This window comes from Eptatretus burgeri, chromosome 12 (genome assembly GCF_056783735.1).
Source record: "Eptatretus burgeri isolate ZD-2024b chromosome 12, Ebu_testis_v1, whole genome shotgun sequence".
NCBI classification, from domain to species: Eukaryota; Metazoa; Chordata; class Myxini; order Myxiniformes; family Myxinidae; genus Eptatretus; species Eptatretus burgeri.
Window position 1 is genome coordinate 75,664,362 of NC_140972.1, and position 25,000 is coordinate 75,689,361.

The following is a 25,000-nucleotide window of genomic DNA, read 5'->3' on the forward strand; positions in this document are numbered from 1 at the left end:
TGTGGTAATATTCCTGAGGATGGTTTTCTAAATCTCAGTGAGGTTTTTCTTTATTACTCCTGTTGCTCCATTTATCACTGACGTGCAATTTTGACACTTCAGCCTAAAGATTTCTTGATCTCATTTTTGAGGTCCTGGTATTTGGTCATTTTCTTGATTTTTGCATTATTTAAACCAAAATCGCTGGGTACTGATACCTCATTCAGCAATGCTGTCTTTTCCTTTTTGTTCCTGAGAACGATGTCCGGTCGCAAGGCTTTGTTTTCTATGCTCAGGCTCGATGGGATCATCAGGTCGTACGTGAGCATGACGTCCGTATTTTCAATGATTGCCCTTGCTTCGTGTTTCCATTAGTTTTCTGGAACTGGGATGTTGAAATTTTTGTAAATGTGCCAATGTATCACTTTGCATACTTCGTTGTGCCATTGATAGGTTTTTTTGCATCCCAAGTGAAGGTGATCAGTACTTTCTGTTTCTGTCTTACAGAACCTACACTTGTCCATCTGGCTCAGTCCTGCCATCTTTATAGAATCCATTGGTGTAGTGTTCTTGATCTTGGGCATTTATTATTATTCATTCTCCGTCCCAGTTGAGCTGACCTCTTGTTAGCCATCCCAATGAGCCTTCTTTGTCGATCCCAACTCGATCCAATTATGTTTTGTATTTCCCTGCTCTTTTGTCCTTCTCCCAGTTGTTGGTGTATATTTGTTAATATATCTTTTGATATATTTATTTTGTCTTTTTTGCAATTGTTGGGGCTGTATTTGTTGCCGTTTCATTTTCCTGTGCAGTATTTTACATTCACACCTGAATTTGGAAATTCCTTGCAGGTGAATTAGGAATACTTTCTCTGGTTTTTTTTTTTTTTTTTTTTTTTTTTTTTTGTATACCTTGGTCGAGGCTCGTATGAGAGCTAACACACAACTCACAGCAAGGAGGCATGAGACAAGAGGGGCGGGAGTGGAAGGGACAAAACAGTGGGGAACAGAAACATTAGGTGAACTGTGGAAGGGAGAGGGATGGGGATGGGACGGGGAACATGGCGAAGAGAAGATGGACATTACAGGGACTTTCAGGAAGGAAAGCAGGAGAATTGAAGGAAGTGGGCTTGGGTGGATTATCGGGGGTAGAAAAGATCGAGGATTTGGATGGGGGAAGATAAGAGGTGGTGGTGAACAGCTGTTTTGAAAGCCTGGAGGGAAGAATGGGAAAGAATAGAGTGAGGAAGTTTATTCCATAGGCGGGAAAAAGAGGAATGAAAGAGTGAAGATGAGCAGTGATTCGTGATTTTGGTAGTTTTACCAGAAGGGGGTTGTTGGCGGACCTTGAGCGCCCTGTGGAAATGTGGTTGGGACAAATCGCAGAGAGAGCAGGGGGGGCAAGGCTGGAGAGGAGTCGGTAGAAGACAGAAAGACCACCGACCAACCTGCGGTGATTGAGTGAGAGGCCCAAAGACTCAGCTTCATTGCGGGAGATGCCAATGATCTTAAAAGCCCTGGTTTCGACAGCGTTAAGCCGAGAAAGGTGGGAGGCAGGAGCACCAGCCCAGAGGGGAGAGCAGTACTCCATCAGGCTACGGACAAAAGCTTTGTAAGTGGTCAGGAGCTCAAGAGGGCCGAGGAAGGACTTAGCACGACGGAGGATTCCCAGTCGGCGACTGGCTTTTGAGGCGAGGTTTGAAATGTGACTTTCCCAGGAAAGGTCATGGCAGATAGTGAGACCCAGAAGCTTGAAAGAAAAGACTTCTTCCAGAGGATTGTTGAGAAAGTGGATGGGGGGGTTTTGTAAACGGTCCTTTCGAAGAGACATAGTGAGAGTGTGAGATTTGTGTGGATTGAAAGACATGTTCCACGTGTTGGACCAGTTTGTGATTTTATCCAGATCTGCAGTGAGCGAAGAAGCTGCTGCTTGCCGGTCTGAGGGATGACAGATGGTACGGCAGAGGGTGGAGTCATCGGCAAAGAGAAATAGAGGATTTTCCAGAGAGTCCGAGAGATCATTGATGAAAACCAGAAAAAGAACAGGGCCCAGAACGCTACCTTGAGGAACTCCAGCCTGCACAGGAAGAGGGGATGAAAGAACTCCATTTAGGGCCACACGTTGACTGTGACAGGAGAGGAAGTCTGCGAGCCATGAGTGGAGATGGCCTTGAATACCATGGGAAGAGAGTTTGGTGAGTAGGGCAGGGTGCCAGACTGTGTCAAAAGCACGTGATATGTCCAGGGATACGGCTCGGATTTCCTGTCTGGCATTGAGTACCTCCATCCATTGATGGGAGAGCAGAAGCAGCATATCCAGGGTAGAGTGACCTGGTCTGAAACCAAATTGATGATTGGAAATCAAGCCATTGGAGAAGAGGAAGGATTTCATGTCTGAAGCGATGATGGATTCCATAACCTTGCTGATGATTGGGAGAAGGCTGATTGGTCTGTAGTTACAGGGATCTGTTTTTGCACCTTTTTTATGCAGGGCAGTGATGTTAGCAGATTTCCAAGCAGATGGCAGATGACCTTGGGAAAATGAGAGGGTGAATAGAACAGAGAGAGGGTGAGCAAGAGCAGAAGAGCAGGCTTTGAGGACACGTGGGCTGATGCCGTCTGGACCGGTTGCAGTTTTGTTGTGTTTATGTTTGTTTACAAATTGTATTTGGTAGTCTGTTAAACTTTTCATGTACTCTGCTAATCCAACAGTCGTCGCTCTGTGCACTTGATTGAGTTCCATCAGGCCGCCACCTCCTCCTTTCCTCGGCCTGTACGAGCCTCCGTTGCTATCGATTTTTTTTTTTGATATAAATATACCGGTGGGGGTCATACCAGTATATACTGACTGGTATAATTTAAAATAAATAAATAATGTTTTTATAAAAACATAACTTTAACGCAGGTTCCAAAAACACGCAATGGTCCAATACGTATTCTATTTTGACGTACACATAATTGATACGGTAATTTTTCAAAGTATTCCCACATGGGGCTTCCCCCTCCCCCAGCCCCCCCCATCATTAGAACGGTTATTTTACTTCCAACTTCAACTTGCATTAAAAAATGATTTTGTTTTAAAGCGAGATCAATATTGGTAATCGGCACAGGCTGGGATCCATCGCGGAACGCTGTCATACCTGAATCGCTATCACACCGGTATCGTGACCACAGATCACCGACTCGACAAAGGCTTTCTAAAGCACACCCGATCCGTATAAAATAACCAATTGGCAATTACTTTAAAAACTGCCATGAGGGTAAAAAAGTGATTGCTTGTATGGTGCTCGGATGCTGATGGTTAAAAGTGAAAACCTACTTACTGTACTTACTCCCTGGTAAGTCTTGACATTGTACTTTCCACTGTTCTCTGCGTAACCGAGTCCATCAGAACTGTTTAAATCATGTAGTCAATGGAAGGTATTTAAAGATTGTAAATACCTTTATTTGATTTGTTCATTGTTGGCATCACAGTTCATTGTTGGTATATATATTGAATATATATATATATATATATATATATATAAATTTTATAAAATATAATTTATATATTTATATAAAATATTTTATATATTTATTTATTTTTTTTATATATATTTTATATATTTTATATATTTTATATATTTTATATATTTATATATTTATAATTTATATAAAATATAAATAATATATATGGTATATATATTATTAAATACCATTGTTGGTATATATATATATATACCCATTATTTTTTTCGGTATACTGGTATATGGGTATATGGGTATATCGGTATAATGGGTAGATTTTAAATTGCACTGTTCCAGCAGGGAGCAGCTGTTGTGTTTATCTCACATGATGGTGACAATCAATGCACCAATGATTGGGTTTTATTGGGGAGTTTTTCAGGAAATAATTTAAGAAAAGAAAGAGATCTACCTCAATCCACAGTGATTTGCATATGCTGAGGGATCCTTGGTATATTATATAGTCTACAGGTAATGAGTTAATGGTGTAATTAATTTTGGTCATTGTACTGAGGGACCCAGTTAATAGGGTAATTTGTGATGTGGTTGTGGTGTGGGGGATGTGTTTTGGATGAGGATTGAACAGGTGAGAGGGAGGGGAAGGAGGAAAAGGTACTGTTAACAGGTAATGAGTTAATGGGGTAATTAATTTGGGTCATTGCACTGAGGGAACCAGTTCATAGGGTAATTAGTGATGTGGTGGTGGTGGTGGGGGGGGGTGTGTTTTGGATGAGGAATGAACAGGTGAGGGGGAGGGGAAGGAGGAAGAGGTACTGTTAACACGTAATGAGTTAATGGGGTAATTAATTCGGATCATTGAACTGAGGGAACCAGTTCCATCCATCCATTGGGACCATACTCTGTGCAAAGCGTTGGTCCTGCCTAAACAGTCTCCTTGGCTGTTGGACACAATCTTGGACGGGTCGCAACTCCGACACAGGATACTCAAATGGCACAATCATCCCAGTAAGCTGGTACTCATTTTGCTGACCTCGGAAGGATGACAGGCTGAGTCAACCTCACCTGGTATCAATTCAACAGCAAAGCAGGATTTGAACTCAGGACCCTAGGATCCCAAGTCTACCACCCTTACCATTAAGCCAACACCAGGCTATATGGAAGTAGTTAATAGGGTAATTGGTGATGTGGTGGTGGGGGGATGTGTTTTGGATGAGGTATGAACAGGTGAGGAGGATGGGGAGAGGGAGGAGGAGGAAGAGGAGGGGAGGAGGAAGAGTGAGAAGGGGTTAGGAGTGGGAGGGGTGAGGAGAAGGGTTAAGGAGTGGAAGGGTTGGAGGAGGAAGAGGGGTGAGGAGGAGGGGTGAGGAGGGGGAGAGGAGAAGGAGGGAAGGGGAGGAGGAGGAGGAGGAGGAGGAGGGGAGCGGTTAGAAGGGGATCGTGTGAAGTGGGGGTTGTGAGGGGAAAGGATGATAAGAGGGGTTTGAGATGGAGGAACAAATGGGTGGATTCAGGTGAGGGAAGTTTCTGATGGGAATTATGGGGTTTCAAAGGCCAAAAAGGGCAGGGTCATGAGGACTAAGGAATTACTGTTTGGAATCTAAAGGGCGAGGGACCGGCAATGGATGGGTAGCTGGAGTTAAAGAAGGGTTGAAGGTATCATGGCTCACTGTACCTCATACAGGTATCGTTATTGTACCGGTATGACTATCACGGATCGCCGTGTCGATAATTGACAGGCTTTATTAAATTGACAGGCACAGGCTTTATAAAGCACATCCGATTTGTATAAATAACTAATTGGCAATTGCTTTAAAAACAGCCATGAGGGCAAAGAAAAACGCGATTGCTTGTACGTAGTTCGGGTGTTGATGGGAAAAGTTAAAACCGACTGTACTTACTTCCGATAACGTCTTGACGTTATACAAGGGCAAAGAAACTGTTCCACTCTTCCAGTTGTAGCGAAGACACCGGGTGCATCAAAGCTTTCTAAATCATGCACAGTATTTAAAGATTGTACAAATCTTTCTTGGATTTGTTGGTGATATTCCAGGTGTTTTTTTGATAACGATTTTTTTTTCTTCAGAATACCAGGGTATTTAAAATTGCAATACCAGGAGCCTGTACATTCTTGGGATGCCATGATTTTTGTAGAACATTTTGTGGATAGTGAGGAGTTTCCTTGTTCTGATATCTAGTTTTCTGATTTCCGCTTGTGGCCAGTTTACTATTCCGTAGCTGTATTGGAACACCGGTACTGCTCATCGGTTTATGGCTTTGATTTTGTTCCTTGGGTCGAGGTATGTTTTCAGGATCAGTCTCGTTCTACACAAGCATTCTTTGATAATTGTTTTGCACATTTTTATGACATATTTGGTGGCCCTCTTCTACTCCAAGGTGTTTGTAAGATGCTTCGTTTTCTATCTCGTGTATTGTTCTATTGAGATCAATTTTTATGTTGTTCGTTTTTGTTGATCTGTCTACCTTGTACGAATGTGCACTTGGCATACTGATCTCGGCCAAATTCCATTTGGATGTCATCAGAGTACCGTTTCACTAATTTGGGCACACATACACATGCATATACACATACATACATACATGCGCGTGCATGCACACACACAATTTGTTTCAAGTTTCCAACTGGCTTGCTGCTTAGGGTTGGCCTAATGGCTGTGCATCCTATCCAATAATTATAATTACTAATTAAATAACAAACATTGTTTAAGATGGGAAAAAACAAACATGTATGGATGCCTCACTTTGATGCACCTGCTTATGCAATGAGTAATATAAAAATGACGTTGAATTTCACAATAATTGATCATTATGCATAATTCCTACCTTGCTTCTTTGAGAACGGAAAATAGGTCTGAAGAAAAGCTTATGAAACTATCTCAGCGGTGATCTTAAGATATCGATTTTGGATTATATGAATGAGGCAGCCATTTTGTTTCCAGATCGTCCCGACACCGACTGCTACTGCACTTTGATAACTGAGCAATGGCAATTTTCAGATATTTATTAAGGCGATCACAACCAATAATTAATCCAATATGGCCACAACCTGTTTAATTTAATGTCAATTTTTGAATTTTTATTTTTTTGCTGCAGGATGTGGACTTTAAATGAAAAACAACAACATGGCAATACCGCAGTGAAAGGCTGCTTTTGTGAGATTTGTCCATGACATTGGACCAATTATCAGTGTACAATGGATAATGCAGCAGGAGTTTCACAAAGTCACACCTTATGAATGTTATTCGACATTTGAGACGCACAATTTACAAGTTAAAATGTTAGAACCCAGATGTAGAACTGTTGGAATGCAAATGTTCAAATCCAAATGTGAGAACCCTGGTGTTGTTTAGAACGTGGTGTTGGCTTAGTGGTTAGGGTGGTGGCTTGGGATCCTCGGTTCCTGAGTTCAAGCCCCGTTGGCTGCTGAATTAACACCAGGGGGTTGACTCAACCTGTCATCCTTCCGAGGTCGGTGAAATGAGTACCAGTGAGGCAGCCAAAAGGATTCACACGAAGGGAAGGGGGTATTTATGGATTTATTAAATCTGGTGTTGGTGTGGTGCAGGGCATGATGGGCCAAATGGCCTCCTCTTATGCAAAATTTCCTTGTAAATCCTTGTAAACCCAAATGTAGAATATAACGTAAATTTGAGATGCCTAAATGTTACAACCCAAAAATATGAACCCAAAAACCCAAATGTGCTCAGTGTGTGGTGTGTCCTGTCATGCACAAGGATTATTTACTTTGATCATCCCACAGTGACTGGAGATAAATACCTGAATATGCTACAAATTGTTCCACCCTCCAATGAGAGCTATTTGAGGTCATTAAAGGAAAGTAATCCTTTTAACAAGATGGGGCCTCGACTCATTTCGTTCAAAATTTCTGTTTGTAACTTCCTTAATGCTGGATAAGTCATGGAGAACCAAAAGCAAAGTGCGGTACCTCCATCCACCTGACATTGAAACACTGGATTATTTTTTTTTCCTCTGGGAACATGTTAAGCCATTCTACAGATATACCTTCAAATGCTACAATGAAGTTTGAGAGATGATTACAAATGGTAATTGCAAATGACAGTGTCATGTGGGAGTGAATTAATCTTGAGTTAGGGTGGCTGTAGAACATTTTACAATTTCATGACATTGTACTTAATGATATAGTTATGATAATTTAATTTTGCATGCGAGTTTAGTGAGTCGAATGATGTTGTGTAGTACTTTCATGATAATTCCATTAACCCTAAATATTACAGGATGAGGATAAGGAGGGTAAGGTTGAGACGGTCAGCAGGTCATGTTATATTTTGTAATCTGTTGTTAATCCCCATTCCGCCCTCAACCCCTCCCCCAAACACCTGTGCTAACTGCCAGCAAGGAGACAGGTTAGACATTTGACGCATTTGTATGTCCGCTCCCTGTGGCCAGTTCAAACTCGAGTAGATTGATTAATTAGTTGGTTGATTGGTTGGTTCAAAGGATGATCGTGGATGGAATATAGGGAGAGGGGATTTAAAGGTGGTACCGGTGATAGTTTAGCAAGAGGAATTAAAAAAAAACACATGAGAACGACAACCTTCGACGTCACGGCATCAGCAGATATGCCTCGGCCCACATAATTACATCATTATATATACTTGTACCAAGTTTGATTTAAATCCCTGAAACCAAGATTTAAATTATTAAATAATTCTGGCTGCCAGACCATACGTCCGATCAGGTTGAAATTTAAAACATACTGTATATTCCACATGTCGACTCAATCATAACTGACATTTCACATCGATTGATGAAGCGGTTCAAGAGGAAGATTTTAAAAAAAGAATCTCGTTCAAACCGATATGGCTGCCAGACCATGTGACCTATTAATTATTTGCGAACACCCTGGTACCCACAAGGCTTTGGGAACATGTAAGTGAAGTTTCCCCTCGATCTGTCAAGCCGTTCTGCAGAAAAAGATTTTGAAAAGTTTATTCTTCAAAAAATTCATAGCTGCCAAACCATGTGACCTATGACGTCATAGGTGGAGAACTTTTGGTTCTTTATGAATAGGTGATCATACCTTTAACGTCTCGCCTCGATCTGTTCAGACATTACGGAGAAGATTTTTGAAGGTTTTATGTCAAAAACAACATGGCTGCCAAACTACGTGACTGATGATGTCATCAATTTTTTGCCAATTACAATTTAGCCTCAGATGACCCTCAAAAATTTTCATACTGATTGGATAAAGTATTTGACATATGAAATTATGACGTCATTATGACGTACGACATCATAAAAAAAATCACCCTTTTTCCCATGGGGAGAACTTAAAATGTGTCAAATTTCAATTTTTTCGATGTAGCGGTTTTAGAGATACAGAGGTCCAAAGTTTTTCCTATTTTCCAACATGGCTGCCACTCCATGTACCCTATGACGTCATAGTCATCGCAAAAACATTCTATATGAGTAGTCGCATCTATAGTGAAAATTTTGTGTAATTTCTATGGTGGAAAAAAACAAACATGCTGCCCCACATTGATCAGACACCTGACCTCTGGTATTATATGATAACTCATTATCAAATCAAATTCGGAATTGGTGGCCGATCACGTCTTTGGAATTTCACGTTGATCGGATAAGGTTTTTTGTCGAATGTGGCTGCGAGACCATGTGACAGATGTTGTTGAAATTTTCAACCAATATTCCTCATGCCGAATCGATCACATGAAAAAAAAATTATTTCTCTGAAACTGCTTAGCCTTTCGATGCGAGACTTTGCAGTGATGATCCACAACTGCTGCAACAAATATTTTATTTAACAATGATTGCATCAGTCACATGATGTGGCAGCCACGTTGGTTTTAAAGATATAATTAAACAATTATTTCTCTGAAACTGTTTAACCTATCACTACTAGACTTAGCAGTTATGATCCACTGCCCTTGCAGCATACATTTGACTTTAAAATGACGTCATCAGTCACGTCGTGTGGCAGCCACATTGGTTTCAAGGAAAATATATAAAAAAAATTATATTTCGGATCCCGCTACAGCAATCAATGCGAAACTTTGCAGTTGTGATTCACTGCCCTTGCTCCATGTAAAGCAACATGTTTCATATTGATCTGTTAAGCAGTTTTGCAGAAAAAGGTTTTTTAATTTTTGGTTTGCAAACCAACATGGCTGCCAAACCATGTGACCAATGGCATTGAAAATTTGGTCTCTGCCCAAGATTTGGCAGAGGATCATGTGTGTGAAGTTTCGTTTTGATTGGATAAGGTTCGTTTTTCAATCCAATATGGCTGCCACACCACGTGACCTATGTCGTCATCATTTCCACACTGTATACAAGTACATCGTTTGATGATACTTGGTAAATTTCGCTTCTATTGGATAAGCAGTTTCAGAGAAAACATTATTTAATATTTTTATTCAATCCAATATGGCCATCAAACCACGTGACATCAATTATTCTTTATCACCTTAATTTCCCCAAGTCGTGGGGAACATGTCTGTGAAGTTTCCCCTCAATCTGTCCAGCCGTTCTGGAGAAGAAGATTTTTGAAGGTTTGAGGGTAAATCCAAGATGGCTGCCAGACCATGTGACCTATGACATCATAGTTATCAAAATTCATTCAGCATGGATAGCTCGTCGATCATTTGTGTGCAGTTTCACTTTGATCTGTAAAGCTGTTCTGGAGAAGAATATTTTTTTCCATTAAAAAAAAACAACACAAAACAATATGGCTGCCAAACCACATGACGGATGACATCATAATTTTTTTCTGTGTTGAAATATTTCCCTCAATGAACCTCACAAATTTTCCTCCTGATCGAATGCAGCATTCTTTCTACTTGTCAAATTTTGATTGGGATACGACTTCATCGATAATGTCAGAGCCAAATCGCTCTTATTCAACTGTGCAGAGAAGTTTCCCGGTGCCAATTTCAATTTTTTCCATCTTGCAGTTTAGGAGACACAGAGGTCAAAATTTTTCCCGTTTTTTCAACATGGCGACCACCCCACGTGACTTTTGATGTCATAATTATCTTGACAAAATCCTGCATGATGATTCGCATCCATGGTCAAAATTTTGTGTTAATCGGATAAGCTGTTGCGGAGAAAATTTGCATGTATGTACGGACAAACATACGGACACAACCCAAAAACATAATGCCACCGGCGACATCGTCACCGGAGGCGTAAAAAGAGGTAGAAGAGGAACCACGGTGAGATTATTGCAGCAGACCAGTCAACAGCGATAAATATTTCGGGAGACTGCTGGCATGAGATGGCAGAGAGTTATATCGCTGAGAATGAGACACACAGATCATGAGTCCAAGGGAGATAATTCGCTTTCAGCTTTTGTTCATCTCGCAATGGCAGAGTGCAGATGTGCATGCTCAGTCCTGAGTGGGACTCGTGTGGCGGTTTTATTTATCCAGTGGCATTTTGGTTGAGCAGCATTTTCATGTCTCTTCATAACTCTGCAGTTTTGGCCGATAACTGTCATTTCTCCCTTGGCCTGCTCTTTCTGACTATGACTTCCTATGCCCTCCTGTGTATGTGCACAGCACATTATTACAATAAAAATACTGTGTGGATGGCTGGATGGCACTGAGTCGCCTACGAAAGATTTTCTTGCTCCGCTGCGGCGTCGTAAAGAAGCAATAGGTACCCGCGTACAACACAAGAAACACAACTTCAAAATAAAGTCAACACTTTCACATTGCAGGCAGGTCCAACAACAAAACCTGCTGGCTTTTGAAGAAATAAAAAAAATACACCAAGAACAACAGCAATGCCAGCTTATAACAACAAAGGTAAGTAATGATGATATAGGGTTAAATGTCAGAATCCAAGATGACTGTCTACCAGGGAATGTTTGTTGATTCAAGATGTGGTTCCTGCCGTGCGAAAGTGCGCTTTGTTTTCTTGGAAGATGAACACATTCCACTCTTAATTCACATGTGGCTAGAAGCTAAACGGCACACTTTGAAGCTTACTGCAAAGCAGCAGCAACGTACTTAATATTTGAGGTAACCCACAGTGCAATTTTTTTTCCTAAAAACAACTGTTTTTTCCCAGGGACAAGTTACATGATTAAAGTAACGACAACGATGACGACGACGACGACTAAAACAACAACCAACCTTTTTGGGGGGGAAAAAAATATTGTGGCCATTCGTCAATTTTTGCTTCTGCACAAAAAGTACAAATCGTTATATAAAAGGAAATAAACAGGCAGATTTCTGTTTCTGAAATGCAAATACGTAGCTGTTACCACTAAAGGAGGTCTGTCACCCTTGTGATGCTGAGAAGGGCAGTATTTGTGCCACCAGGAACAACGCAGGCTTTAAGTGTGATAGCGACAATAAGCAGGTGGGGAATGATTGTGAAGCGAGAGCACACCAAAGCAACAGAGCACACAGAATGCAGCGACTAAGCGTTAATCAAGCTGACCCCCCTGCCAGCAGTTTTTCACGGGATCGAAAACGGCACACAACGAAAGGGTAAAAAAAGAAAAATAAATTAAGGAAACCAGAGCATCACGAAGCAGAAATTGGAAAAGAAGATAACTAACCTGACAAAGTTAAACAAAGTGGATGTTATGAATGTGCTTAAGGCAACCACATTTAGCACACCGACAGTGAGATAAAGGAAGTTTGTCAGAAAGGTTTCAAAAGAACCGACTATTCGATCAGGTCAACTGTGAATAGAAATGGCAAAACTATTTCGAGCAACATTAAACAGCAAACTGTTGGAACAGCAATTGCTGTGAAGATACAGCTGGCTGGAAAGAGTACCATGCTGCAACACATCAAAAGCCACTCCTAATGGAACCACCTGCCGAAAGCCTCTCAAAATGGCCTGCTTGACGTCAAGAAGGGCTCACTTGTATATAAAAAAAAAATTGGAAAAAAAAGAACAACAATAAATAAATAAAGGAGACTAAACATCTGATCAAACCTGAACGGCACTGGCAAACACACCCGAGACTGCCATACGTGTGGGATGAACATGCTGTGGCTGCCCGGAACACATGACACACTTTGCTTTGAATGAAGGTGTCAATCACAGAATGTTTACGAGGTCCCAGGCTGACTCTTTGCGTCTCCCAACTTTGTTCAAAGGTACTGGCGTTGGTTGTCATAGCATCCACTCCGCTCAGCTAGCAGGTGGACAAGCCATATGGCATTTAGTTGCAGGGTCGTGCACAGCTGGTTGACACAGCAGCAGTGCCAGGGAAACGTTCCAAATTCACCGTTTGCAATCCTGCTGGCATTGCTTTTGATGCTCATTGCCAGATGGTGGACTATGCAGACTTACTTCCGCTAGGACGTTTCTTTAAAATCCTCTTTCTTAAGCCATGTTAACAAAGAAATTTTGAGGCTAAAAAGGAACTTCATCTGAAATCTATGCCATGCACAGGATTTACATACAGCTGCTGCAAGCTCCGATTGTTTCAAAGAAAAATCGATAAAGAGAGATTTGTCATTATCCATGTATTTAACTCGAGCATATGCTAAGAAACTCAAAACTACAAATACAAGTTGATACTCAACAAGCTGTAATATAAGGTTATTCCAAATTATTTTTCAAATCAAACTACACTTTATCAACTCTTTTGAAACGCTGTCTTTGCATACATTTGTAACGGTCAAGGGTTCTGTCCTTGCTTCCTGGGCCAAATGACAACAATGATGTTTCAAGTGCTGTTACGAGTCGTCATTTTATGAAACATTCCAAATGTCACACAGCGTTATAGTAGAGGTGCGTGCGCGCGCACGTGCACACACACAGTCTTGTGCACCTGGAGGCCTCACCATCACCCATGACCTCTCCTGGGTAAACTACATAACATAACTGGCTTCCAAAGCCAGCTGCAGACTGGGCATCTTCAGTCGATTGAAGTCTTTACTTCGAAAATCAGAACCACACTCAGTCTACAAGGCCTTTGTCCATACCACAATGGTGTAACAATCTCTGCTGTGGGCTGGCATCCCAGCATTACATGTCTCTCCTGTCATATGTGGAATCTAAAATTGTCAACATTATTGGAATCTCCCACAATGAAGCTGAAGCACAAGGTTTGTTACTTTCACATCGCAGGCAGGTCAGTTCTCTCTCCGTTTTCTCCTGCCTCTTCTCCTATATTGCTATCTCTGCCCTCTCAGTCCTCCTGGGCAACTCAAGGATGCACCGTTCTTCCAGGAACCCCTTCCTGGTTAAACTTCCAAAATCCACGATGACTGCACACCTCAACTCCTTTGTTCTTCGCTTCTACGGTCGATACAACGGCCTTCCACAAGCTGTTCTTTCCCACTCTTTTCTCCAGGGATTCAAGGAGGCAGTGCACCACTACCTCATGTCATTTCCCCATCTTGACACATTATCTTTATTATACCCGTGAATCCTCACTCACCAAACCCCCTTCCTTGCTCGTTTCAATGTTTTCTCCCTGTTCTCTCTCACTTCCTTTCCTGTTCATTTATTCCACAAGAAACACCCACTCCCTTTGGGAGCAGCCTGGGTGAGTGGGAGGGGTGGATAGGAGGGGGATAGTGGATGAGGTGGGACAAAAATTATATTGCATGTAAAATAGTGGATGATTGTGCCCAAATGTTGCCCCGCCATCGCACTGTCAGGTGAACCTTGTTCATTTTTTTTTGTCGCATGAGCCTCACTCTTGTTGAAAAAACAACAAACAAAAGGTTTAAAATTTTTGGTCAGAATGTTTTAACCTAAATTTTTTTAACCATATTTTAACTTTTATTTTAACCTATTTTAACCTAAATTTGTTACATTATATGGGTACGTATGCTTTATTGAATACCTTATTCTTCGAATGCAATGCGTTTCAGGTTTTTTCAATTCAAATCGTTAAATTGGGAAAGTAGTTTTATTTAGAAAAAATAAGTCCAGGCTTACTTACATACTTGCACTCTCCTGCAATGCATTTTACCATACAATGATTATTGGACTTCGGTTTTGTTCAAACAAAAGACGGGTACAGTGCGTCGACGGACACTATTTTTGGATTGGACGGTAAGATTTCGACCGAATGTGTATTTACTTTAGCTTACAAGTCCTACATTTACACCTGTGTGGTAAAGCAGAACCTTTCCGAGTTATCTTCACCGTACTGATGAAGAACATTCCAACTCATATTTTTGTTCGCCAATATACTACGATGTTATAGCCTTGACCCATTTCCATGAAAACATGACAATTTCGTGACATGTCACTTCCTTAATACAATTCCGGGCAATGTCAAGTTTTGTATCACTATATGGCACAGTTACCACGGTCAAGGGCTCAAGTCAACAACATGGACAATGGAGGCAAAAATTATTTTGAAAAAAGGTCTGTGATGCGGCCACCTCTTTCTGGCCAAGGATAAGGTGGCTGTTTTGCACAGTTGGCCGCATGATCAAATCGATTTATATTTCCTTCACTAATAAGGATGTTGGCAATGAAACCTTTGACTTCTACAAGCCAATCGTGGTTGGTGTTTTCATCTTGCACAGAAAGCACTGCCTCCTGGCTTATTTTGTATGAATTTCGAAATGTTCATCAAAACAGATTTACCTCCCGCTGTCCTGAGATGATCATTTCCATGGCAACCATAAGTGGAAAGCATTGTTACTCATTTTAAAGCTCTATGTAATGCAAAGCAAATTTATCACAAAAAAAAACAAACAAAAAAAGAAAGTTCTGAGTTGGAACACGCTAAACAAAAACCATCATCTAAAACAGCTAACGTGCCCGCAGGTCACTACATTTATATCTTTTACTTTTCCTTTACACATTTGGCTTGTGTGGACTCGTAATGATTTCAAAGTTTTACAAGAATCTCAAAGACCTTGGTCCTTCAATCTAAAAAAAAAAGAAGCCATTTAAACTTGTGTTTATTAAATAAAACAGACCATCTGGGAAGAAAAATATTAAATTTGCTTTCTATTCACTAAAACCGAAAGTACGAGGAAGCCAGATCGCCCCGTTATCCGCCAGTGGACGATCAAAGCATGGAATGACTTGTCATCAGAATTAATCGACTGGTCATTTAAGAAGTGATGTATTTAAGATTCTGTGGATGATAATAAGGATGACATTCTCTGGGATGAGCAGACAACCATCACCCCAAATTTTTTTTTTTGTTTAAACCGGCACCTGTAGCGAGACTCTCGGCAAGGCGTGTAATTACGGCGAGAAAAACAAGACGGCAGACGACGACGATGACCAACATTTGTATTAATTACAATGATCAGGAGGATCTTGCAATTGAAGTCTTCCTCAGAACTTTTGATGAGGAAGACAATGAATCCATCTTTGTCGACTTTACGTCTGAAGATTTTGTAAACTGAAGTATTAGGCACTATCTTAATCACGAGCCGTATGGCCAAATAATACAGACATTCTTATCTCTGTGTAGAATGAGCCCTGCTTATTGAAAAAGGAAAATTGAGGTAGCAAAGTGCACGCCATACATGCATAAATACAATTACACAGATTTCCTACCAAAAATAGGACGAACAAAGAAGCTGCCTGCAATACTCACCGGTGATAGCTCTCCGCACCTCCTTGGCAGCCTCTTCTCTCATCTCTAGGCTGGCCTGTTCGCTGTACCAGGCGGCGTGTGGAGTGCAAAGCAGGTTTGGTACATCTTTTAATGGCCCCTGGTTAATGCTAGACGAAGAGGGGGGAAAAAGAAACCATTAAAAACATTATGATGAATCCATATTTCGAGCTTGTTGCACATCTGCTGCCATTTTCAGAACAAAGGACTTAACGTAGACATCCTCCGGACATACCAAACTGATTGGGAGATAGTCTATCACAATTGCAAGCACCTTTAGCGTGCAGTCACACCCCCCCCTCAATTTCTGTCTCCGATTGCTGTTGCTACTGCTGCATATTCCTGTTTACATACTAATTATTGGGATGTTCATGCTCCTCTGATGATTGTGATATTTATTATTACCAAAGCAGCATTACATTGCAAGCCAAATGTCCAGGATTCATTCCAAACGATGAAATGGTTCTCAACTGGTTACTGACTAGCTCTATGCTTTCGAACATGAAACATTAACAATAATAATACCATAATAATGATAATAATAATAATAATAATAATACTAATGATGATAATAAAATTGCTTCTTCGTCTATCTATACAGTATATGTAAAATATATGCTCCGTCACAAACCTTGAGACATGTGAATGAATGGTGTGGAGTAAATGGATGTGCAATGAGAGTTCACGAGCTGCTTTATATATATATATATATATATATATATATATATATATATATATATATATATATATATATATATATATATATATATATATATATATATATATATATATTTTTTTTAACATGATTAAAATTAGGCCACACATTGCTCACCTGTCAGTTCACATCCATCTGTTGCAATAACTTGTTTAAACCTTACGCCCCATTAGCTATCCGATTACTCCCTCTTACCTCAGATCAGCAATTCCAAGTTTTAGTTACAGTTCGACCTTTGGTCACAATCACTCCTGTTCAGGATCATAGATAAGGAGTTTTGTATGTAAAGTAGATAGCTACCAACTCGTGCCCCCCTCCCCCCTCCTCTCATTACAAATTACTATCTGCACTTTCAGCGATCCAGCTCATTGCATTTCATTAGTTAGAACGCCTGCTAAGAATCTGGGAGGTCGGTGGTTCGAACTATGGCCGAGTCGTACCAAAGACTTAAAAAAATTAGCACCGTACGTACTGCTTCCTTACAAGATGCTCAGCATTTAAAAAGGATAGAGCACAGACAAACAACCACAGGTTGGTGGTAAGAGCGTGGGGTTGGATGGGCCGCATGACCTCCTCCTACATCAGTTCTTTAGAAGGGACCCAGTATTAGTAATTATTATTATAATATCCTTCCTCGCAGAAAGGGAGGCAGAGGTTGGGTGGTGGGGGAGGATCTGTGTTCAATGGGGAGTTGTAATTAGATATTTCACGATCTTATCAGTGAATCCTCCCGTCCATTCACCTGGAATCGCGAACAGATTATCTTTTGACATTAAATGAATCGCAGTACATTGCCGACTCATCTCGATGGCGGGTTTAGGACGACGACGTGTCCGCATTGGCAACGGCAGAAGTGAAACCCCAACATCAATACATTTTTAAGTTCAGCTGTTCTGTTGATAAACAGCCATTATATGAGCCTTCTATAACAAGTTTGGTAAAAAGCTCGATTTGGTGCCAATTTAGTTTTTTAATCCAAATTCACAAACAAATCCTCAATATCTCACTTTAACATTTGTAATGTAAAAAAAAATAAATAATAAATTCACACAACTTTGGAAACGAACAAACAATATCAATCAGGATTTACTGATTGGCATTTTGTTTTTGCTGACACTGTGTACGCAGCTTGCTGGTTAAATAAAAACGACAAAGAAAAAGAGAGGGGAAAAAGACAAAACTTGGTGCTTTATCGTCGGGAAAGAGATCTCACAAGAGGGGTCCTCTCAGATATTGGAAAGGTCCACATTGTCACGTTCCGTATCTCCCCCTTACAAACCAACACAAACCATACTTACTGTCTTTGGTCAGTTCCGAAAGGAAGCGACACAAACACCATCATGGCAGATCAGATAAGGCCATTCAATGTAGGACATATTACTAGGAGAGATGAAGAAAAACGACTGGGCTCTAGAAAATGGAACTCTCATTTGCAGAGAATACCAGAAGCCACCAGAAGTGACACAGCTGCCATTTTCCCAACCATTCAAGGTCGATGTTTGAACCAAATAGTACCATTATAATTATCAGCATTGGAGCCGTTGTTCATCAGAAATCGACATAATGCCATCCTGTGTGAATATAATCTGCACAGCCTGCACCAACTGAAGTTCAACACCTTCCAGGGTCTTGAGCATGCTCCACAAGAACCACAAAATAAACCTGCGAACAGGGTCGTTGTTGTCCCAGTGTACTTGCTGCTGTCTTGTGATTGTTCCATCCAGTGAATTCATTTTCTTGAAAAATATTTATGGTGTTTGTAAACACATCTCAGCTACAACCTGCCATTTTCAAAAACTTCATTCAAGATACAAATTCAACTTCATTAACCATGGACCGCTCACCTGCCGTCAAGTATGGAGGTGGGTGTGTTATGACAGGGGTAGCAATTTGACATGGTGGGGGGAGGGGGGCGTGGGGAAGACCGATCTGGTGATTTTTTGAAGGACGTCCCAATCCTGTCATGCACAATAATATTGTACAGACATCTACCACAGAATGAAGAAGGCATGCTGAGATTTGATGGCCATATGTTCTTCAGGATGACGGTGCTCCATGCCACACCGCTCATTTTTTTTTTTTTTTTTTTTTTTGTATACCTTGGTCGAGGCTCGTATGAGAGCTAACACACAACTCACAGCAAGGAGGCATGAGACAAGAGGGGCGGGAGTGGAAGGGACAAAACATTGGGGAACAGACACAGGTGAACTGTGGAAGGGAGAGGGATGGGGATGGGACGGGGAACATGGCGAGGGGAAGATGGACATTAAAGGGACTTTCAGGAAGGAAAGCAGGAGAATTGAAGGAAGTGGGCTTGGGTGGATTATCGGGGGTAGAAAAGATCGAGGATTTGGATGGGGGAAGATAAGAGGTGGTGGTGAACAGCTGTTTTGAAAGCCTGAAGGGAAGAATGGGAAAGAATAGAGTGAGGAAGTTTATTCCAAAGGCGGGAAAAAGAGGAATGAAAGAGTGAAGATGAGCAGTGATTCGTGATTTTGGTAGTTTTACCAGAAGGGGGTTGTTGGCGGACCTTGAGCGCCCTGTGGAAATGTGGTTGGGACAAATCGCAGAGAGAGCAGGGGGGCAAGGCTGGAGAGGAGTCGGTAGAAGACAGAAAGACCACCGACCAACCTGCGGTGATTGAGTGAGAGGCCCAAAGACTCAGCTTCATTGCGGGAGATGCCAATGATCTTAAAAGCCCTGGTTTCGACAGCGTGAAGTCGAGAAAGGTGGGAGGCAGGAGCACCAGCCCAGAGGGGAGAGCAGTACTCCATCAGGCTACGGACAAAAGCTTTGTAAGTGGTCAGGAGCTCAAGAGGGCCGAGGAAGGACTTTGCACGACGGAGGATTCCCATTCGGCGACTGGCTTTTGAGGCAAGGTTGGAAATGTGACTTTCCCAGGAAAGGTCATGGCAGATAGTGAGACCCAGAAGCTTGAAAGAAAAGACTTCTTCCAGAGGATTGTTGAGAAAGTGGATGGGGGGGTTTTGTAAACGGTCCTTTCGAAGAGACATAGTGAGAGTGTGAGATTTGTCTGGATTGAAAGACATGTTCCACGTGTTGGACCAGTTTGTGATTTTATCCAGATCTGCAGTGAGCGAAGAAGCTGCTGCTTGCCGGTCTGAGGGATGACAGATGGTACGGCAGAGGGTTGAGTCATCGGCAAAGAGAAATAGAGGATTTTCCAGAGAGTCCGAGAGATCATTGATGAAATCTACATCAGAGACCGAGAGATCATGAAATCTACATCAGAGACCGAGAGATCATGAAACCATAATCCGGAATAGGAAAAAAGGTGGTCAACGTCAATCCTGGATACAAATTCAATTGAGAGAATCTACATCATTGGTGAAGAGCGACCTATCCACAACCCAACAATGTGATGGGATTAAAGGATACTTTCACTCACAAGAGGAGCTGGTCAACAATGCTCGCATACGGGGTGTCTTCATGCTGCGTAACACGGCTTGACTAAGTAATGAAATTAAAGTCACTAATTTGCTTGTATTCTTTGTTTTCTGCAACCAAATTACAATACACCAGAAGTACTAACGAGTGGCCTAATTATGTCAAACAGGGCCTTGTAGTTCTCAACATGTGATGGAAAAGAGATATTCCTTTCTTTTCACTCTTATTGCCTTTCTTAAATTGTGTCAGACTACTTTGTCGGTGACTACACTGATTATTTTCTTGTATACTATTTTAGCTTTCTCCGATTTCATTTTTAAGCGTTTTCAGGCTCAGTTTATATTGTCGAAATATTTAATATATTGTTAGTTTCATATACGAGCGAATAACCCTTCCTGACAGATGGGATTATCCCTCCAGAATTGGGGTATTTCAGTATGACATGTCATACCCCCTCCCACCATGAGTGGTGCTGTGCCATACATAGTGATGCGGTTTTGAATGAGTGGCGAAGGAAGTTGCACCCAACACATAAGGGATCCCTAGTTAAGATATTTTCATAGCAATTGGATTTAGTTAGGTTACCCTTCCCCTCGTATTAGGGTGAAGGTAATGCATTGTGTGTATAGCAGATTTGAATCCCCTTTGTAATTCTTCCCTTTCTAAAATCTCTTTCATCTATCCTTTCTAATCTCTCTCTCCACATTCCTCTTAACCCCTCTCCTTCCCCGCACCTTCCAACAGCGCAACCATACACACATTACATTTCAAGACACACGCATTACATTACAATCAAAGCCATTTCAGGGCTGTCTCAATCTCCCACACTACACCATTTCAGCGCTGCCATCGCTACTCCACAAGCCATGCAACACCAGGTGCGCTGCAATGAGGGAAGCGACATGGCCGACCCTCCGAGCAGCTATGAAGAAGGGAAGGACCGGGTGCGTGCCAATGAGAAAGTGACACGAGAAGGTCATAGGATGTTGAGGTGCCTCGCCCACAAGCAATAAAAGCCGGAGAATTCCAAGCATCGGGGTTTCTTTGCGTCTGGGGAACGATAAAAGACAAGCTGCGCCCCAAGAACACGCCTTGCCAAAGGACAAACCTCGACAAGGACAAACCTCTGTGTGGACGAGCAGGTTGGTGCCATGAGGCCAAGGGTGGACGGGCAGCGGAGGTTTCCTGGATGTGGTGACCAAACACACTGACTTGCATGATCTTTCTCTCTGATTGCTATTTCAAATTTGTTGACTTTACGCGCATAAAAGAGCTTCACCTATTGCTTCTTGACCCATCAGGGCACAGAGAGCTTCTAAGATTGCCCCTTGACCCGTCAGGGTGGGGTAACTGATCCACACTCTCACAGTTTCTTCTTGTGCACACATTGCATACACCTGCACCTCTCTACCATCTTTCTCTTCTTCCTCCCCTTCCCTCCCTTCACGTTGGGCCCCACGTGGGCCCACCGGCTCACGTGTGGGTGAGAAAGGGGTTGATAATACGCCCCAATTTCTTCTTCTTCCTCTCTCTATCCCCTTTCTTGTCTAATTTCCTGGTTGAATGAGGCACGCCTGTATTCTGTTTTAGTGACAAGGTCAAATGTATAAGGGGTTCTTTACATGCTCGGGAATAAGACTGTTCTTTGTGACACTGCATTGTTGTGAATACTTTTTTGTAAATATGTGTCTTTGCTAATCATCTATAAACTTTCCAAACCTGTTCAATTGTCTGTGCCGTCCATTGGTTACATATAGTATATCATTAGTAGACGGGAGGTTATACCGCACAGATTCGCTGTGGTCAGGTGAGCTGACGTCCCACTTACGGTTCCGCTTGGCCGTCCCCAATTGATAGATAAGGGTGGGGCGTCGAGAGCACTGTTTCCTTTCTGGGGCAATTTAATTATCGGGAAGGTAATGCGAGATTTGTGCACGGGGACCCTACCAGATTTGGTCGCTTGAGACGGTATCGATGGTTGCTTTGCAACCCGTCGTGCCACGGAGTTATCTGCGGCTCATCGGCTTCAGGATCAAAGGTCGGGAAGCGGGTCCAAGAGACCACTTGTGACCCGGCCAGTGAACCCGTAACAATATTTCGATAGATAGAAATGGCATCCTCCCCCCACCAGGAATTCCCCCAAATTATGATTTTGTTCAACACCTAAAACGCAGCCATGCACCCCACGAGTACACACACCAGTTTTCGACTCATTTCATCCAGTGGCTCATTTATTGTAATGTTACCACTTCCGAACCGCGACAAGCTTCCCATGCAAACCCAGAATACAATGATAAATTTTCAACTCATTCTGTCCAGAAGTTCAATTAGGAGTGAAGAGAAGTCAAACAAACACACAAACACACCAGGCTGAACAGTTTACATTTTGTATCCCACTGATGGGCCAGTTCTGGATCCGGACTTTAACCAAAATCAAATCGACCTAACCAACGAATCCACCAAGTTTTGCTGTCACTAGTCCACAACATTTTGAGATATCATGCTATACATCGTTTTTGGCCCCATCTCTCTCAATGTTGAAGAATTAATTTAAAAAAAAAACTTAATATTCTCGTATCCGGATCCAGATCTTCACCAAAATCAAATCAATTCTTACTTATCACACACCCAACCTGTATACCACGTTTCATCCGAATCTGTCCAAAACTTTCTGAAATATCCTGCTCAGACAGACAGAGAGCAGGGGTGAAAACAACCTACATCCACCTTCGGGGACAGAGGTAAAATGCACAAACACTTCTCGTATTATAGTAGTCTTACGAACGTCAAGGTAACAGCAGATTCTGGAAGTTATTTGAGCACATCAGTTGACTGAAACAATCATGTTTCCTATGAATTTGCTTGTTTGTCATCTGTATTAAAATTTGACTTGCTTGTTCATCCACAACTGAAGCGGAACAGTGGATTGGTCAGAAAACCAATGTTAAAAATAAAAAACAAAATTTCAAAAAGAAGCCCTATAAAGTCTAGGATATATTTCAAAGCGTCCCAAACTACAAATGAAATGGGATAATCACCTCTAACGATGGATAGCCGTGAGAGAATGCTTCACGACTATGTAATGAAGTTGCACATGCTTAATCACCATCTGTAGACATTCACTCCAAAGAAGAATAAGGTCAAGGTCTAAAGGTCCACTCATAAGATTACCCCTAAACTCAGATAATGTAGCCACAAGACTGCAGTAGTGCACCAAAAGATGGAACTGGTCACCAACAGAATGTAACAGGCATGTATGGATGAATCCGAGTTTGTAACAGAATGAAAATGATGGCTGCACAAGCATTGCAACTTTCTGAATGTAAAGGACAGCCCGGCCCATGTCAAACGGTGTATTGCAAATCGCCCGATGCTGTAAAGGACATTATAACCCAAAAGTACATCAAAAGAGTCGTAAGAACAGTAACTGTCACAGAATCAAGAATATCATGTTACGAAGGAGAATACCTGGATCCTTAGATTGCTCGATCTTCCATCATTATAACCCAAAAGTACATCAAAGAGTCAAAAGAACATAGCTGTCACAGACTGAAGAATATCATATTACAAAAGGACAATGCCTGCTTCCTTCGAGTGCACGATCTACCTTGTATTGCAGAGCAACAATGTCTGCCTCTTCAGATTGCATGGTCTTCCATCAAATGAACATAAGGGACATGCTTGCAAGATACATGCAATGTGTTCCACAACATGGCCAGTAAGCATGTGATTACACCATATGGAGATTGGCAGGATGGCCATTTTTTTTTTATTACAACACTGCCCACCTCCATGAAACGCCTGAAAGTGTGGCTCCACAACCGACTTGAGGCAGTTCAGGTTTAGTGCATTAAACTTCAGCCAAGTACATTGAAGTTGTTAAAACTTTTCAATGTGGATGCCCTACTTTGAAGTGTGTGGGCGGGGGTGGGGAGACCAGGGGTATTTCAATGTTTTGGAGTGCATATGTAATATAAAGTAATAAAGCAAAAGAAAAGGAATTCACATTAGTGTTGTGTACACGCTTGAGAACCAAAATGACAATAAATCAGCGTTTTACAGGTTCAGGACACGCTCCTACTTCATTGGCATATCATTTGCACTCAGAAACATACTTGTACGGCTCTGTCTCGTGCACATCGAGTGCGGCTCCGCGGATGCGACCCTCCTTGAGGGCCAACGCCAACGACTTTTCATCCACTAGGCCACCCCGAGCAGTATTCACCAGGAAGGCTCCTTGGCGCATCTGTGCATCATGGAAGAGGTAAGATGATGCAAAAAACACTATTCAGTGAGTCAGACCTGCACTGGAACTTATCCATTTTTTTCCAAATCAAGTCACAAGGTTTAATGGGTCGACCATTTGGCACCTTGGGTAAAGGTTAGCTTAAACGTCACACTTAACTGATGAAATAGCAGCAATTAAGGGATACGTTGGCCATGCTAGGCGAAGATACAAACAACAGGGAGCGAGTTGGGTTTGTGTAAAAGCCGTGTTTAGGTGGGAATTTTTTTTTTTAATTGTTTTTAGGCATACAATTTCCATACATTAACCTATGATTGTACAATCAATTTTTTTACATAAACAAAATATAATTTAAATAAAGATCTTGGCAGGTCTTTATCATGCAATGAAAATGGAAATGATGATTGGCTAAACTTGGAGATACTTAAACTTATTCACTGGCATGTCTCCTGCATATGCTTAATCTTCTTTCTTCTTGCGTATGGCCAATATGGATTGCGCTAAAGATTGATGTCCAGGTTCTGCAGTCATGTGGCTGCCTCAGGGTGAGTTGGTGTTGAGCTAAAGCCCTACCGATAACTTCCGCAACGGACAGTGAGAAGCGAT

At 41.7% G+C, this 25,000-nt stretch overlaps 1 protein-coding gene across 3 annotated transcripts in view; it reads right to left on the reverse strand.

The window, feature by feature from the left end:
* Positions 1-25,000, reverse strand: part of CTBP1 (C-terminal binding protein 1) — a 385,392-nt gene that overhangs the window by 34,854 nt on the left and 325,538 nt on the right. For all 3 annotated transcript variants that reach the window (XM_085848577.1, XM_085848575.1, XM_085848576.1), the window contains 2 exons: positions 24,264-24,394; positions 16,008-16,135 (listed from right to left, as the gene is read on the reverse strand). In XM_085848577.1, coding sequence (XP_085704703.1) covers positions 16,008-16,135; positions 24,264-24,394 — 259 coding nt within the window. The remainder of the gene's footprint in view (positions 1-16,007; positions 16,136-24,263; positions 24,395-25,000) is intronic.